The following is a 17,356-nucleotide window of genomic DNA, read 5'->3' on the forward strand; positions in this document are numbered from 1 at the left end:
TTTCAATTGGCTCGTCCAGTTACATTTAAGATCCATAACGTATTTCACAAATCTCTGTTGAAGAGGTTTGTTGAGCCAGTGGTTCCTGTGGCAGCACCTCCTGACCCTGTGTTGGTCGAAGGCAATGTGGAATATGAGGTAGTGAAAATATTGGATTCTCGTTTGGTTAGATGGAGACTCCAGTATTTGGTCAAATGGAAGGGTTATGGTCAGGAGGATAATTCTTGGGTCTGTGCCTCCGATATTCATGCCAATAGATTGGTTCGTGCTTTTCACCGGGCCCATCCTGATCGGCCTGGTGGCGTGGATGAGGGTTCGGTGACCCCTCCTCAAGGGGGGGTACTGTTGTGAGTTCATTCTCTGGTTCCACTTCTGAACTCCCTCTGGTGGTGTCGGGAGGTGGTGCGGCTGGTCTGATCAGTGGAGATCTGCCACCTGAGGATGGGGATGATGATTGGATCTCGGGATTCTCAGATTGGATTTAAGACTGCCGACGCCCTATTCAGTTGCTGGTGATTCCTTCTGGCTTGACAGCTCTTGGTTTTCAGCTCTGTTCCAGTCATCTAAAGCTAAGTTTTTCTGCTAATGTTCACACTTGATTTTGTTGGTCTATTCAGTTTTTTGTGTGGTCAGCCAGCCCCGCCTGGAGGCTGAGCTGAATTTCCACTCTTATTTATCAGTATTTTGCCAAGTGGCTTTTTGTCCCTTACTAGTTCGGTCTCTTTTTGCTCTGTCTCAGAATATTTCAGAGTGCTGATATAGTGGGAGAAGTCTAGTGACTTCAGGGTTAATTTTGCTATCAGAAGTGTTGGACATTATTTTTGTAGGGTTTTTTGCAGGTTGCAGACAGTATCTTTCCTTTCCTTTCCTGTCTAGTTAGTTTGGGCCCCATCATTTGCTCAGCCTATTTTCCTGCCTGTGTTTGTACCTTCATCTTGTTTCACCGTCAATACATGTGTGGGGGCTATCTATTCCTTTGGGGTCTGCTCTGGGGCAGTTAGCTTTCCCTTTTTTTGTTTTAGGCTCATGTAGTTCTCCGGCCGTGACGAGGCGTCTAGGAACATCGTAGGCACGCTCCACGGCTACTGCTAGTTGTGTGGTAAGATCAGGGTTCTGCAATCTGCATAGTTACCAACCTCTCTGGTTTTCTGGGGCTTTGCTTGTTTTGCTTTTTTCTCCTCGGTGACCCATTCATAACAGGTTAATGTGTAACAAGACCTTTAATCATTCCCTAGTTTCTATGTCTGATCATGCCCCGATCCTATGTCTGATCATGTTTAATATCTTTATTAAAAGAGTATTTTTAAGGGAATATATGTTCACACTATGTCTGATCATGCCCCGATCCTATGTCTGATCATGCCTTCTCCTAGGCCTGATCATGCCCCGATCATATTCACTATTAAATTGCTAAATAACCCCAACAACTCCAAATTGTAAAGGTGTAATTCTTTTTTTTTTTTGAAACTTCCTGCTTATAAAGAAAAAATGGAAACCATAAAACATAGTTTTCATGAAGAGTTTCCCTTAAAATGATCTCCTTTTACAATTTGGAGTGAACACAAGGCAGTTGTCAGAGTAGTTTTAATTAAATTCAATTGTCATTAAAAAAACAACAACAAATCAAATGGAAAATTTGATTCCCTGTCCGTAACGCTAGGGTGCGACCTAGCTCGTCCTGTTACCTTGGTTACTACTGAAGGTGAAGAAGCCGGGGTCACATACCTTACCTTATCTCATGAATCCATCCTCTGTCTGTACCCTTCCCCCACCCAGAGAAGAGGGGAGTAGTAGTGTACTATAGTACACCAACCAGACTAACAAGGTAATATGAACAGAGGAAATGGAAAATACCAGGCATACAACTATACACTCACATTTAACAGAGGTATGCACCAGTGAGTGGAGGATGGTGTAAAACCAAAGTAGGAGAAGAAAGGAAATTATCACACTCACTAAACCAAGCAACAGTCACCGATAAATCCACCAAACGCCTACTCACATAACCACCAGCTACTGTCCTCCCAGCTATGCAGCATGAAGCTAGCTCTGACGGTGTGTGTCAGTCAGGACCCAGATTATATAGGGGATAGGAGTGGCTAACCATCCTCAGCAGAGAACCCTAGCTCTCATAGCTCTCAACATGGGAGATTAACCCCTGCACTGCCAAAAGAAATGTACATCGTTTAAAAAGAAGTGCTTCTATTCAGCACAGGAGTAGGAGCAATCAGACACTGTGGTCTTCTGGCTCCTCTCTGTCGCGGTACCCCTGTGACAATTAGCCATTAAAAAGGAAGTTCTTTTCTCACACACAGGACTTCTCATATAATTTTGCTTCTTATTATTCATCGTTGTATGACTTAGAGAGGGACAGAAACACACATCAACCCAACCCACAAGACCAATTCTTAGACCAATCTCGTTATTAAATTCAAACATAAAAATTTACATGAAGCTTGTCGCCCAAAGATTATCCAAAATCCTTCTTGATCCAATTCATTCAGACCAGGTAGATTTTATCCAAGGTAGGTAAACATCAGACGGGAGAAGAAGGTTTCTAGATCTGATCTCCTTAGTGGAAAAGGACAAAATTCCCTCGATATTAATATCAGTGGATGCTGAAAAGGCCTTTGATCGCTAGGGATATATGTTTGATACACTACAAAAGTTTGGATTCCAAGAAGAAATTCTTAATACCATACAAGCCTCGTAAACCGGCCCTACAGCTAATGTCTTTGTAAATAATTGATTATAAAAAAGTTTTGCGGTCACCAATGGTACTCGACAAGGGTGCCCCCTTTCACCCTTGCTTTTTTGTGTAACTATGGAGCCAGTCGCCGAGCCAATAAGAGTAAACCCCGTAATTAAAGGCATTTTTACTAACATAAGGCAATATAAAATAAATATGTTAGCTGATGAATCCATTCTAACTATAACTGACCCCCTGAATTATTTGCGGGAAATCACAAAATTTATTTAATAAATCCATCAAAATCAAAAATCTTGACTTTTTTTGGACTCCGAACTGACTGAACTAATTTAAAAAAAAATGTTCTTACTCTTGGTGAAATAACCAGATGCAATATTTAGGGGATTAAGGTGACAAATCAGGGTTCTAAAGTAATCAATGTCAACCAATCTGACATCCACCGAGAAATTCAAGATAACATAGCCACTATTGAGAAAAATGAAACTTCTTGGTTAAGTAAAACTATTCTATAAAAAAAAATGACCATTTTAAAAAAATTTCAAAACATTTTTAGGGCCATACCATTACACTTACCAGATCAATGGTTAAATCTTAGTGCCATGTCTGTGGTATCTACACTGCAGCCTTCTGTATCCTATGCTGAGACATAGAATAAATAAGTCACTTTTTCATCTGGTTTGCTTGGGGCTGCTGCCTTCCCTTTGTTTCTCTATATTTTGTGCTCTGACAACCTACGGACCAGAAATGATGTCTTCTCTTTATTTCTCTTTCTATATATTATCTATCTATCTATCTATCTATCTATCTATCTATCTATCTATCTAGAAAACAAAGAAAAAAACAAAATGAGCAGTCACCCTGTAGTAAAGAAATTAGTAAATAGTAACATTAAAAACATAGGGTATTTGGTTAATGCCATTTCGATAAAAAAACGTAAAAGCCATTCCACCGTGACAAGGTATACCCAGTCGGGATGGTCCTATCCAGTCTCTAGTATTAAAACTTCACCTTGTGTCAGCCGACCTCAATGCGAGTAAGGACAGGAGCCCGACTGTTCAGACACCTGCCCATGGGAAGCTACATGGATGAAATACCATGCTCCGAAAGTTGGAACCATGCTCCTGTTTGTACAATATACAAGAAACTACAGCAAAACCAAATAACTGACACGTAGTAAGTTAGCATTGCTGCTATATATAATATACTTATAAAATGAAAGTACTTAGCACACAAATTGGTCAATTCATGAGAGCCCACCAGCCACAACAAGGCAAACTTAATTTGATAGGACCCTATGCCAATTTTGTCAAACATGCCTCTCCCGGGTTAAAAGCCACCAAATTTAAAAGGCAGGTAGGATCCAGCACTAACTGAACACAGTCTATCTATCTACTCACCCGAAAAGCTGAAAAAAAGAACAAATATCTTGAGAATATTCAGACAGGACATATTTCATGTGCCCAGTGCCAAGACAAAGAAAGAGACGTTGTGCAGGAAAGAAAGGGAAGCAACAACCACAACACAGACACTGGTTCTCTACACAATCTACTTTTTTTATATCCAAAGATGGGCATCTGACTCTAAAAAAAAATATATATTCCTACCCGAAGTCACACGCACCCTGAAGAAGACTCGACGAAACGTGCCTTGGGGTGGAGGGTAATGCTGCCAGATCCCGCAACAGCACATTGAACCTCAATTGGATCCTCACCTGTATAGATAATCTAAAATACCTCTTTATTTATCTTTTTTGTATACCACATTGATATTTAGTAACTCCAATAGTTAGCACTGTGGAGATTTATGACTAGGCTCTTGTACCTTTTTCTCCACATAAATGCGCTTAATATTTTTGAAGGCGCTTGCATGGATTTTCTATGATTGTAATCTCTGTTACTTATATGGGTATTTGGCTCTAGGTGAATTGGCTTTGCATTGATACTTGGTTCTCCTTGCAACATTTGTGTATTATATATGCTGTTTACATGCGGCATACTGGCATTATTTTCCCTCATTTTAAGAGGATTCAAGAGGATTGCATGACTTACTTTTAATTGGTTCTTTATTTTTAATTTTTTTGGTAATAAAAAATAAATATTTTTAAAACGAACGCAATTGTATAAGTGGCTCGTTATGTGTGTTCTAGAGTCCACTAATTTTCTAGTTCATACTGGTTGATTTGCTGTTTCTAATTGAACCACAATTTATTTTGGACTTTATAACGTTGATATTCCAAAGTCACACATTGGATAGAGCGAGGCTATAATGAAAATAAAAAGGCTGACACTGGGGTGAAAATCTCGGGGCTTATTTTCCCCATTGATTTGCTGTTTTTGACTCCATAATCTTCCCTCTTTATTCTAAAACTGGCTATACATACATTATGGGATTGCTGTCGGCCTGATTGCTCAGCTAATATTCTTCTCTCTCTTTTCTCATACACATGAGCACTTATTATAGTGTGTCATATAGTGGGTTTTTAACTGTCCATTTGCTTCTTATTTGTCTCTGTGAAATCCACTCTCTTCTATGCCTTTTGAATTCCGAATATTCAGATATGTTTATGATAAATCAGGCAGCACTTTCACCCCTTTTGTGATCGATTATGGGTATTTTAGGTATAGCGGAGTACGTTATCCGTGTCCTCGGGACTTTCCTTCCTGCTTCACTTCAGTTTCATATCTGAGCACTCATAATTGTATCACGAGAATGGATGTCTTCTATTTTGGTGCACATAATACAACCAGGGGTTCCTTGACAAGGTTTATCTTACATATTGACTTTATTATTTAAGGTATAACATACATTAGAACTTTTATGGCTACACATACCAAAAAACAGAACAATACTAATTGCATAAAGGTTTGTGTGATCACTGAGACCCTCCCGCTTAGACCCTTGAATCAACTGGATGGGCTCAGAAAACAGAGCGTTTCTCCCACCGTAAGTGTTTATGTCGTGGTCCTGTAACCATTTCTTCTTTTTTTTGGCTATGCCTGTGTTTAAGCCCTCATGTAGGAAGGTGGACTGGGTTAGGGTGGCCTCTTGTGTGACCTCGCTGGAACTGTCGGGGTTGTCACCATTGATGCCGGGGGAAGGACTTTCTGACTGGAGCAGACCTTTGCACCTGACTGTAGGGGTTGCGGAGTGGACATAAAAAGGGCTGAGCGCAAGAAAACAGGGCTTCTGGTGGGAAGACAGTGCACACGCGAGGAGAAGGTTGTCTCCATCTCTGCTGTTCCATGTCAACCAGCAGGCCTACTCTGCGGCCTGTCCTTCCCTGGGCGCGCAACCTGTGTATTAACAGAGCTGAGCACCTTGCAGACTCCCGTACCCAAAAACCCTGACCGGTCAACACCCCTCACAGTAACTGACAAGCTTCACAGTTCTGACCTCGCGGTACACGCTGATTCTGAAGGCTCTGCTGTGGCCTCCACCCCGGGACTTTGCGTCGCACTTGCTGTGCCACCTTCAACCTCTCGTAAAACACCATGTTCCAGGACCGGGAGACCACCTCTGGAAAGGCCAGGAATGGATACGCCACTTCAGTAAAGAGACAGTGCTTCAATTTTATCCCGGACCGCTTCAGAGACATCTCGCTCCACTTGGCCGCTATCTTGGGATCTTACAACCTCTTCTGTCCGAGAGCCAAAGACTGATAAGTTGATTTGTTTTTCACTGTCTGTTGTTAACGTTGCGCCCCTCACCGTTTACCACTCCTGCATTTGTATATTTCCATATCTTGTACTTTACCAATAAGATCTGTCTGCATAAAGAACCTGTTAACTCTTGCTCTGCCTCCTGCTCGTCACTTCATCCCATGTTCCTGCTAGTACCTTACACTCATCTGGAGATTTCCCATAAGATTGATATAGAAACAACATGTAAGACCTATTATTTGACACATCCGCCTTCCTTTGCTGTAAGATAGTCTAACACCATGGTGTGTTGGTTTGTAACTAGAATTAGCTGACACCATCATTCAGCTGGCGGTGTGACTCTGTTACACCTCACATATATCACACCCACATATATCCAAGTGGGTTTTCCCTCAAGCTTCACCAAAGTGGCTGTCGATATGAGAACCTGGAATGGCCCATGAAATCTTGGCTCAAAACCCTTTCTTACATGTCTTTTTAGGACCACCCAGTCTCCCGGCTTGAGATCACATGCTCCAGTAGGAAAGATCTGCTGTCTGTATACACATTGGCCGTCTTACACTCTGCTGCTCTACACACCTCAGTGATTGCCTTTAGCCTTGCCTCATGTGCCGACAGGTGAGGAAGGAGTGGTTCAGCTTCTAGGTCCTTATGTTGTGTGACCACAGCATAACCAGCATCTTAATATTTGGATCCATCTATGGAAAACTCAAAATCTGCATTAGCAATGGGCTCTTCTGAGAAAAGGTCAAACCCTGTAGTTTCCTGTGGCATGAGAGCAACGTAATCATATGTCATCGTCTGTTAGGGAATGTAAAAATAAGTCACTTTCTGTATCTTTCCCCACTTCTGAATCCAGTAGTTAGATCGTTGCTGGATTCAAGAATGCGCTTTGTTTGATTTCAACATTTGGGGGCATGAGAAGGGCACATTGTGATTAGGTCGCATCTGACTGAGGACACCAAAAATATTGTGTTCAGTGTGATGTGTAACCGTGTAATCAAGAACTATTTTGGTGGCCTTTTCAAGCATGACATGAACCATAGAAATGGCTCTGACACAAAAGAGTGCACCCAAGGCAACGGGGTCCAGTCAGGCAACATAATAAGCTACATGTCTCTGGTGTTGGACCCAGAAAAGTTCTGAGGCTTGTATTGTTTTGGGCCAATTTAAGCTGATGTATCACTACCTTCATTTCCACTGTAAGATGTTTGGTGCCTTGCAGGGCCGCCATCAGGGCTTTACTGCCCTTACTGCTGTATGGGGCCCGATGAACAGCGGCACACAGGGGGGCCTGCAGGGGCCTGCCTCTTGTGCTTCTTCTCACTGGGCCCCATCGTGCACTAATGTGCGGGTCTGCGGCACACACTTCGGTGCTGGGTCCCGGGAGCTTTCTCGGAGCTGTGCACAGCACTATACACTGCACACTATATACAGAGCTCCTGTGTATAATGTCACTGGTGATCACTGTATTACCTGTACACCAGAGGAGTATCCAGGGTGGGAGCCGGGGCATTTGCCCCGGGTGCAGCCGACAGGGGGGCGCAGTCGGGCCGCCTAATGCGGCAGTCCGCACTGTCTCCCCCCGTGGCTGCATTCTGCCGCACCCCCGTCCTGTGAGTCGGCGGTTCTCTGTGTCGGCTGTCAAGCTGACAGTCGACACAGAGAAGGTGCGCGTTACGGCTCCCAGTGATCAATTGCACTGGTGTCTATACAGACGCCAGTACAATTGAAGCTCTGACTGCCGGGCCAGAGTGACGTCAACAGTGTGATCGGGTCATGTGATCACACTTCTGACGTCACTCGCCGGCACCCAGGACGCTGGTAGTAAGTGTGCTCCACTGTGGAGCTAAAGAACCACCGAATATTAAGGGAGGGGGGCACTATATGTGTATGGGGAATTGGCGTGGAGCTGGGGGTTATTAAATGGATGGGGGGCACTTTATGTGTGTGTGGGGCATTTAGAGTGGGGATGGGGGGGTTATTTAATGGATGGGGGCACTTTATGTGTGTGGGGGCATTTAGAGTGGGGATGGGGGGTTATTTAATGGATGGGAGGTACCTTATGTGTGGGGAGCATTTAGAGTGGGGATGGGGGAGTTATTTAATGGATGGGGGGCACTTCATGTGTGTGGGGGGCATTTAGAGTGGGGACAGGGGTTATTTCATGTGTGAGGAGAATAGGCGTGGGGATGGGGGTTATTTAATGGATGGGGCACTTTGGGGGGATTTAGAGTGGGGACGGGGGGTTATTTAATGTGTGAGGGGAATTGGCATGCGGATGGGGGGTTATTTATTGTGTGGGGGCACTTTATGTGTGGGGGGATTTAGAGTGGGGACGGGGGGGATATTTAATGGATTGGGGGCACTTTATGTGTGGGGGGATTTAGAGTGTGGATGGGGGGTTATTTAATGTGTGGGGGGAATTGGCGTGGGGATGGGGGGTTATTTAACGTATGGGGGATTTAGAGTGGGGATGGGGGTTATTTAATGTGTGGGGGGATTTGGAGTGGGGATGGGGGTTATTAAATGTGTGTGGGCATTTGGAGAGGGGATGGGGGTGATTAATGTGTGGGGTGAATTGGCATGGGGATGGGGGTACTTAATGTGTGGGGAGGTTTCGAGGAGGGATGGGGGGATTTAATGTGTGTGGGGGGATTTGAAGTGGGGATGGGGGATTTAATGTGTGTGGGGAGATTTGAGGACACAATGAAGAGTATGTATGTATGAGGAAACAGTATGGGGGTGAGTGAGGGGGATGGGTGCAGACAGTATGGGGAGCGAACGTTTAAATATTTGTGGACAAAGTATGAGTAGCGATGGGGAAAAATGTATGTGAACACAGTATGGGGAGTGAGGGTGATGGGATGTGTGCAGACATAGTATGGGGAGTCAGGGGTATGTGAGAGCAGACAGTATAGACAGTGAGGGGGTAAATATATGAGGAGACAGTATGGTGAACAGGTGGGATGTTAGAGGAGACAGTATGAAGAGGGAGGGGAATAGTGTGAGGCAACAGTATACTGCAGATATTTTTTATTTAGGAGCATTATAATGAAAATTCTATCTTTAAGGGAATCGTGTGGAGATTTGCAGCAGAAGACCGGAGAAGATGGAAGTCTGCAGAGACGGCTGTGGATGAGAAAACTCATCATGGGGTCTGGACAAGAAGAAGAAAAGAAGAACGACTCCAGAGACGACGTCATCTATAAGGTACCTGGATGTAAATATTATTTGTGATACTGTCTAATTCTCATGTTTTTATTTGTTAGGAGCATAAAAGGGGTTGTCCAGGTTTGTGCTGAGTCTCCAGTCATTCTATGTGACTGCAGACTTCTGAATTCTCGCAGTGCGCACTGAACGCTGTTAGGATTCTCTCGTGCCAATAATTTACATACATGCAGTCACATGCTGACTAGACATGTGTGGTATCACTCAATGAAAATGAACGAAGTGAGGCTGGGCACGTTTAGTCGGAATGTGGCCAGAGTTGGAAGGGACCTCCTGGGCCATCTGGTCCAACCCCCTGCTCAAAGCAGGATTCGCTAAATCATCCCAGTCAGATGTCTGTCCAGCCTCTGTTTGAAGACTTCCATTGAAGGAGAACTCACCACTTCTCGTGGCAGCCTGTTCCACTCATTGATCACTCTAACTGTCAAAAAGTTTTTTCTAATATCTAATCTGTGTCTCTTCCCATTCAGTTTCATCCCATTGCTTCTAGTCTTTCCTTGTGCAAATGAGAATAAAGTTGATCCTTCTACAATGTGACAGCCCTTTAGATATTTGTAGACAGCTATTAAGTCTCCTCTCAGTCTTCTCTTTTGCAAACTAAACATTCCCAAATCCTGCAACCTTTCCTCATAAGACAGGGTTTGCAGACCGGTCACCATTCTGGTCGCTCTTTTCTGAACTTGCTCCAGTTTGTTGATGTCTTTTTTAAAATGTGGTGCCCAAAACTGGACACAATATTCCAGATGAGGTCTGACCAAAGAGGAGTAGAGGGAAATAATGACTTCACGTGATCTAGACTGTATGCTTCTGTTAATACATCCTAGAATTGCATTTGCCTTTTTTGCTGCTGCATCACACTGTTGACTCATATTCAGTCTGTGATCTATTAGTATACCCAAGTCTTTTTCACATGTGCTGTCACTTAGCCCTATTCCTCCCATTCTATATATGCTTTTTTCATTTTTATTGCCCAGATGTAGTACTTTGCATTTCTCCCTGTTAAAAACCATTCTGTTAGTTGCTGCCCACTTCTCCAGTTTATTTAAATCTTTTTGAATCCTCTCTCTCTCCTCTCTAGTATTAGCTATCCCTCCTAGCTTTGTGTCATCAGCAAATTTAATCAGTTTACCCTCAATTCCTTCATCTAAATCGTTGATAAAGATGTTGAACAATACAGGGCCCAGGACAGAGCCCTGTGGTACCCCACTTGAGACATTCTTCCAACTGGATGTGCAGCCATTTACGACCACTCTTTGGGTCCGATCACTAAGCCAGTTATGAATCCACCTAACAGTTGCCTTGTCCATTCCATACTTAGTCATTTTTTCAATAAGGATTGTATGAGAGACTTTGTCAAATGCTTTGCTGAAGTCAAGATATACTATATCTACAGCATTTCCTTGATCCACCCAATCAGTGATACCTTCATAGAAGGAAATTAAGTTAGTCTGACATGACTTATCAGTTACAAACCCATGCTGACTCTGTTTAATCACTTCATTCTTATCCAGGTATTGACATACATGTTGTTTAATAATTTGTTCAAAGATCTTTCCTGGTATAGAAGTCAGAGTCACCGGCCTATAGTTGCCTGGGTCCACCTTCTTCCCCTTTTTGAAGATAGGAACAACATTTGCTCTTCTCCAGTCTTCTGGCACTTCTCCTGTTCTCCAAGAATTTTCAAAGATTATGGAGAGGGGTTCAAAAATTTCTTCTGCTATCTCCTTCAGTACTCTGGGGTGTAATTCATCTGGACCTGGAGACTTGAATTCATTTAGGTTAGCTAAGTGTTTCCTCACTATCTTTCTGTTTATAGATATCCTGGATTCTTCTATTCCCTTAATAGGACAGTGAATAACAGTTGATGTTGCATTTCCTTTCTGAGAGAAAACAGATGCAAAATAGGAATTTAAAAGTTCAGCCTTCTCAACATCCTGTCTTACCATTTCATCATTTTCATCCTGTAAAAATACTATAGCATCTTTGACTTTTCTTTTACTTTTGACATATCCCCAAAATCCTTTATTATTGCTTTTGACATCTCTTGCAAGCCTCAGTTCATTTTCAGCTTTAGATAATCTGATTTGTGCCCTGCAGGTTCTGCAGACAGCATTATATTCTTCTTTAGATATGCCTCCCTCTTTCCATTTTATAAACATTTTTTTCTTCCTTTTTAGCATGTGCTTAAGTTCTGTGTTCATCCATCCTGGTTTCCTTAAATGCTTCCTATTCTTCCCTCTTTTCGGAATTGTTAACAACTGTGCATTGAGAATTTCATTTTTCAAGATTTCCCATCCTTCCTGGACATTTTTGTCTTTAAGGATATCCAGCCATTGGATCCCTCCAATTCTCTTTCTGAATCCCTTAAAATCTGCCTTTCTGAAATCTAACCTTGACGTCTGAGTCTTCACAGGTCTTCCACCTCTAGTTATCCAAAATTCTAAAATAGCATGGTCGCTACCTCCTAGGGTCCCAGCCACTTTTACCTCCTCAACCATTTCCTCCCTGTTTATAAGGATTAGATCCAAGGTAGCAGTTCCCCTTGTTTTCTCCCTTACCTTTTGGAAGATAAAGTTGTCAGCAAGAGAGGATAAGAATTTCCTTGACCTGTTAGTTTTGCCTGAGAGAGATTCCCAACAAATGTCTGGATAGTTGAAATCTCCCATGACAACCATGTCATATTTTTTGGAGAACTTGGCCATCTGATGCATAAAGAGTTCATCTATATCTTCGGCTTGCACAGGCGGCCTGTAGTAAATGCCTACAATGGTGTCCTTTCCATTGTTCTGTCCTTGTATTCTTACCCAAACAGTTTCCACAGAACTCCCAGTCTCTGAAGCTTCAATCTCTGTGCAGATATACGCGTTTCGAACATACAATGCGACACCCCCTCCTCGTTTATCAAGTCTGTTTCTTGCAAATAAGTTGTATCCTTCTAGTCTTGTATTCCAATCATGTGTATTGTCCCACCAAGTTTCAGTGATTCCAATGACATCATATTTCTTTTCCTGTGTTAGTAGTTCCAATTCTCCTTGTTTGTTGCCCATGCTTTGTGCATTAGTATAGAAACATTTTAGTTTGTGATTGGTTTCTCTTTCTCCAATATTTTTATTAATTAGATTCTTTCGTCTTTGTTCTTCCTTTCCACTTCTAATAGCAGAGTTCTCAATAGCATTTGTCAGGTGTATGGCTTTTTCTGGTCTTTTGCTTCCCTTCCCATGTTGTTCTAGTTTAAAGCTCTCCTTACAAGTGTAGCAAGGCGACTTCCAAATACATGCTTTCCAGTCTTCGTAAGGTGCACCCCATCTCTAGCAAGTAGTCCATCGTATAAGTAGTTCACTCCGTGATCCAGAAATCCAAATCGTTGCTGACGGCACCATCGACGTAGCCAGTTGTTCACCTGCAGAATCTTATTCCACCTCCTTGTTCCATGGCCATCCACTGGGAGGATGTTAGAGAAGACCACCTGCGCTCCCAGTTCTTTCACTTTCTTGCCTAAGTCTTCAAAGTCTCTGCAGATGGTTTCCAGGTCGTTTCTTGCGGTGTCATTTGTCCCCACATGTAGTAGCAGGAATGGGTAGTCATCTGTAGGTCTGAAGAGTCCTGATATCCTGTCAGACACATCTTTAATTTTTGCACCTGGAAGACAGCACATTTCTCTTGTAGTTATATCCGGACTGCAGATAGCGGCCTCTGTTCCTCTCAGCAGGGAATCCCCCATGACCACCACTCTCCGTTTCTTCTTCACAACATTTTTCTTTCTCCATCCAGGAGGACTCTGAGGGCGTACAAGGTTGCTGTTTGTTGGCAGAGTCTTATCCTGATGTATTTCTTCATCGTTTTCCTGCGTGAGAGCCTGGTACTGGTTCCTGAGCAGTATGGGTGCTGACTGCCTCCTGATCCTCCTGCTTCTCTGGGTCACATGTCTCCATTCCTCTGTTTCTTCAGGTGCACTTCGAATTTCTTCTCTTTCTGTAACATGAAGAGATAATTCTGCTCTGTCCAAGAACTCTTCACCTTCCTTAATGATCTTCAACGTAGCTAACCTCTCTTCGAGATTTTGCAACTTTTCCTCCAACAGGGACACAAGCTTGCATTTGTGGCATGTGAAGTTTGGCTTTTCCACTGGTAAATCTGTGAACATGTAGCAAGAAATGTGTGCTTGGTGGGTGAGGGGCGCCGAACCGAATTCTTGCCCCGGGTGCCAGAAAGCCTAGATACACCTCTGCTGTACACTGACACTATATGCAGAGCTCCTGTGTATAATCTCACTGGTGATCACTGTATTACCTGTACACTATGCACTATATACAGAGCTCCTGTGTATATTGTCACTGGTGATTACTGTATTACCTGTACACTGACACTATATACAGGGCTCCTGTGTATAATGTCACCGGTGGTCACTGTATTACCTGTACACTGACACTATATACAGAGCTCCTGTGTATAATGTCAGTGATGATCACTGTATTACTTGTACACTATGCACTATATACAGAGCTCCTGTGTATAATGTCACTGTGATGATCACTATTGCCTGTACACTAACAATATATACAGAGCTACTATGTATAATGTCACTGGTGATTACTGTATTACCTGTACACTGACACTATGTACAGAGCTCCTGTGTATAATGTCACTGGTGATCACTGTATTACCTGTACGCTATGCACTATATACAGAGCTCCTGTGTATAATGTCACTGGTGATCACTGTATTGCCTGTACACTAACAATATATACAGAGCTCTTGGGTACAATGTCACCGGTGATCACTGTATTACCTGTACACTGACACTATATACAGAGCTCCTGTGTATAATGTCACTGGTGATCACTGTATTACCTGTACACTGACACTATGTACAGAGCTCCTGTGTATAATGTCACTGGTGATTACTGTTATACACTGACACCAAAGTCCCAACTTTGTCTAAAACCGGCCCTGATACCAGGCAATCACCCCCTCCATGAATTGGTAGGTCTGTGAGTGGTTTCTCCATTAGTGTTTTGCCCCTGTACCGCCCACATCTTTATCTTGGGGGTCTGCTGCATCCTGCAGTGCACTGGTAATCTGACCTGGAGTTGAAAAACACTGCCACAAGAGAAAAATCTAAAACTTGAATCAGGCAGCAAACTGCGTATCTGGAGGTCTGAAAATGAATGCAAAAGTGAAGATTGCAGACTCAAACTAAAACAATTTTATTAATTAAATTATACTTTTATTAATTAAACAAAAAATCAACTTATTGCTTGTGACTGGTGTTCGGAGTGATCAGTCAAAACTTTAATTCTTTCTTCAAAGAGGCAACTTCCTCTTAGTAATAAACTGTAATTTTATGATCATTTTATTTATAGTTTTAAGAAGAAGTGGAAGAAAAAAAACCATGCGCAGAATCGCAGATACAATCAAAAGGCACTTTCAAGCAGTTTAGGGTTGGGACTTCCCTTTTTTTTATCCCCCGATCTCCATTAGTTATAACATTTTATTACAGTTTAGTAAGAAACCAAAATATGAGCAATTTAACTACAAATTTTATTTCTTCTCTTGTGACCTATTGATCGGCTTCTTTACATTTTCCTATTTTTGCGCACAAGATGATTTTCCTGATCACCCTGGTGACATCTATGATCATTCTCTGCTCCGCGGGTAAGTGAGAACGATTTCTTGATTGCATCCCGTCATAAAGTTTCTCCCAGTTATTGGTCCTTTTGGGTCTTGGCAGAATAAGAGAAGGGGAAGCTTGAACTGTGGCATTCCTCATAAAGGGGGTTGTCCCAGCAAACACACCAGCGGGCTATTTGACAGCTGCAACACATGTATGGCTTGCTTGTTTGTTTAGGTAATCCCTACATATGTTGCGCCTGTCGAACATCTGCGAGACATGCAGCCGCAGGGACTCGAACATACTTTTCGAGGACGAAGAAGACAATTGGTTAGCACCCGACCATGCTCAGATAATTCCTTATCCCAGCACGTTTGGTCATCACTAGATGTTAACAGTTCTGGCACCTAACAGCAAGAGCTCAGTCAACTGTTTAGTAGCCATTGCCAGGTATTACAGTTGCCACTAAACAGTTGGCAGCTTTATGATTCAGGTCTGCAATTTTTTACATCCAGTCGCCTGATTGGTGGGCACAACAGGTGTAGGACCCCACCGATCTGATAATATTCACACATCCTAGGAATAGGTCTTCAATATCATGGAACACCCCTTTAAATGGTTATTTCTGGTTCTATCAAGTAATCACCTATCAACATGGTAGATAATATAGTAACTGATGGTTTGGTGGCAGCTATGGAAAAGTGGGATCCGCACCAATTTTAAGCAAAAAAGTCCAGAGTCCTGTTAAAATGGATGAGCGGGTGTGTATGTAACTCAATTTAAAGTCTATGGGACAGTCAGAGATAGATGGGAAGTCTTAGATCTCAGTCCTTACACGTGTGCTCCATATGGGACCTCTCTTCTGGTGATCACTTAGGGTACCACAATCTGTCTAGATAAGTGATAACTTGTTATACCCCTTTAAGTCAAGCCTCAAATTGATCCGTGCTTCTAGTGACTTTTGCTACAAAATCTAACACATTTTTCTTTGTGTTGTCATTTTTGGTACCTTTTGCCATAGTACCAAAATCAATTTTTTTTTCTACGGACAGGTGTGACCACAGAAGATATAATCGAATGGGGTAAATGACATGGTCACCTTACCTTGCACATATTCTGCCAGGATGGCGGCTGTTAGGGTGTGCTGGAGAAGAGAAATAAATTTAAGGGTTATGGAACAAAAGGAAAAGGAAAAAATCTTTGTTTCAAGCATGTGATGCTCATTCAAACTCACCTGTGGCGAATAACAGGTTTGGGCAATATGAATATCACACCTGAAACCAGATAAAAGGGGATAAGATGACTCAATCTTTGCATTGATTGTGTGTGATAACTAAACATGGAGAACAGAAAGAGGAGAACTGTCTGAGGACTTGAGAACCAAAAGTGTTGAATAATATCAAGGTTACAAGTCCATCTCCAGAGATCTTGATGTTCCTTTGTCCACAGTGCTCAACAATCAAGAAGTTTACAACTAATGGCACTGTAGATAATCTCCCTGAAGATGGACGGCAGAGAAAAACTGGTGAAAAATTGCAACGCAGGATTGTCCGGACGGTGGATAAGCAGCCTGTCACGGGGCGACTGGCCCTGCGTGACGCGACCCGACGATCGGTCGGTCACCAAACAACAAAACAAAACAAGGGGACACCGGGGACACAATTACAACGGTGGGCCCTACAATAGGGAACGGGGAAGTGGACACCTCCTGCACTCTCCTAAGGAAGAGCCCTGAACTCTCCTCACATTCCCTATACAGGTTCTTTCAACCAGTCGCCGACCAGGATACCTAGGTCCCTCACTTACCCTGCACCTATCCCTTACTAGGGAACTGGCAAGTGCGGACACTGGTCCCACCGCTGTACTAATAAGACACCAGTGAAAATAACAGACAGGGAAAAACAACAACACTTAGCTTGCTCTGCAGTCATGCACCGGACCTCAGAGTAAGGCACCCGAACACCGCTTCCGGCAGGATAACCACTGCTCCAGATCAGCTGCAAATAGCACTGCTCAAGATAGCTTCTCTCTTCAGCACGGTTGGCTTTCTAATGACCAGTATTACCAACAGTGAGCTACAGCACCTGATGACCTTTTATAGGAAGGAGGGGTGTGGTCACCACCTGCTGACTAATAAAACATGTA

At 42.9% G+C, this 17,356-nt stretch overlaps 1 protein-coding gene across 2 annotated transcripts in view; it reads left to right on the top strand.

Annotated features, from left to right (window-relative positions):
* Positions 1-15,059: 15,059 nt before the first annotated feature.
* LOC141083472 (polymeric immunoglobulin receptor-like) overlaps positions 15,060-17,356 on the top strand; it is a 35,895-nt gene continuing 33,598 nt past the window's right edge. For both annotated transcript variants that reach the window (XM_073567751.1, XM_073567752.1), the window contains exon 1: positions 15,060-15,255. In XM_073567751.1, the coding sequence (XP_073423852.1) occupies positions 15,204-15,255 (52 nt within the window). In that variant the 5' untranslated portion in view covers positions 15,060-15,203. The remainder of the gene's footprint in view (positions 15,256-17,356) is intronic.

This window comes from Dendrobates tinctorius, unplaced genomic scaffold, assembly GCF_039654945.1.
Source record: "Dendrobates tinctorius isolate UK_male_01 unplaced genomic scaffold, ASM3965494v1 ptg000020l, whole genome shotgun sequence".
NCBI classification, from domain to species: Eukaryota; Metazoa; Chordata; class Amphibia; order Anura; family Dendrobatidae; genus Dendrobates; species Dendrobates tinctorius.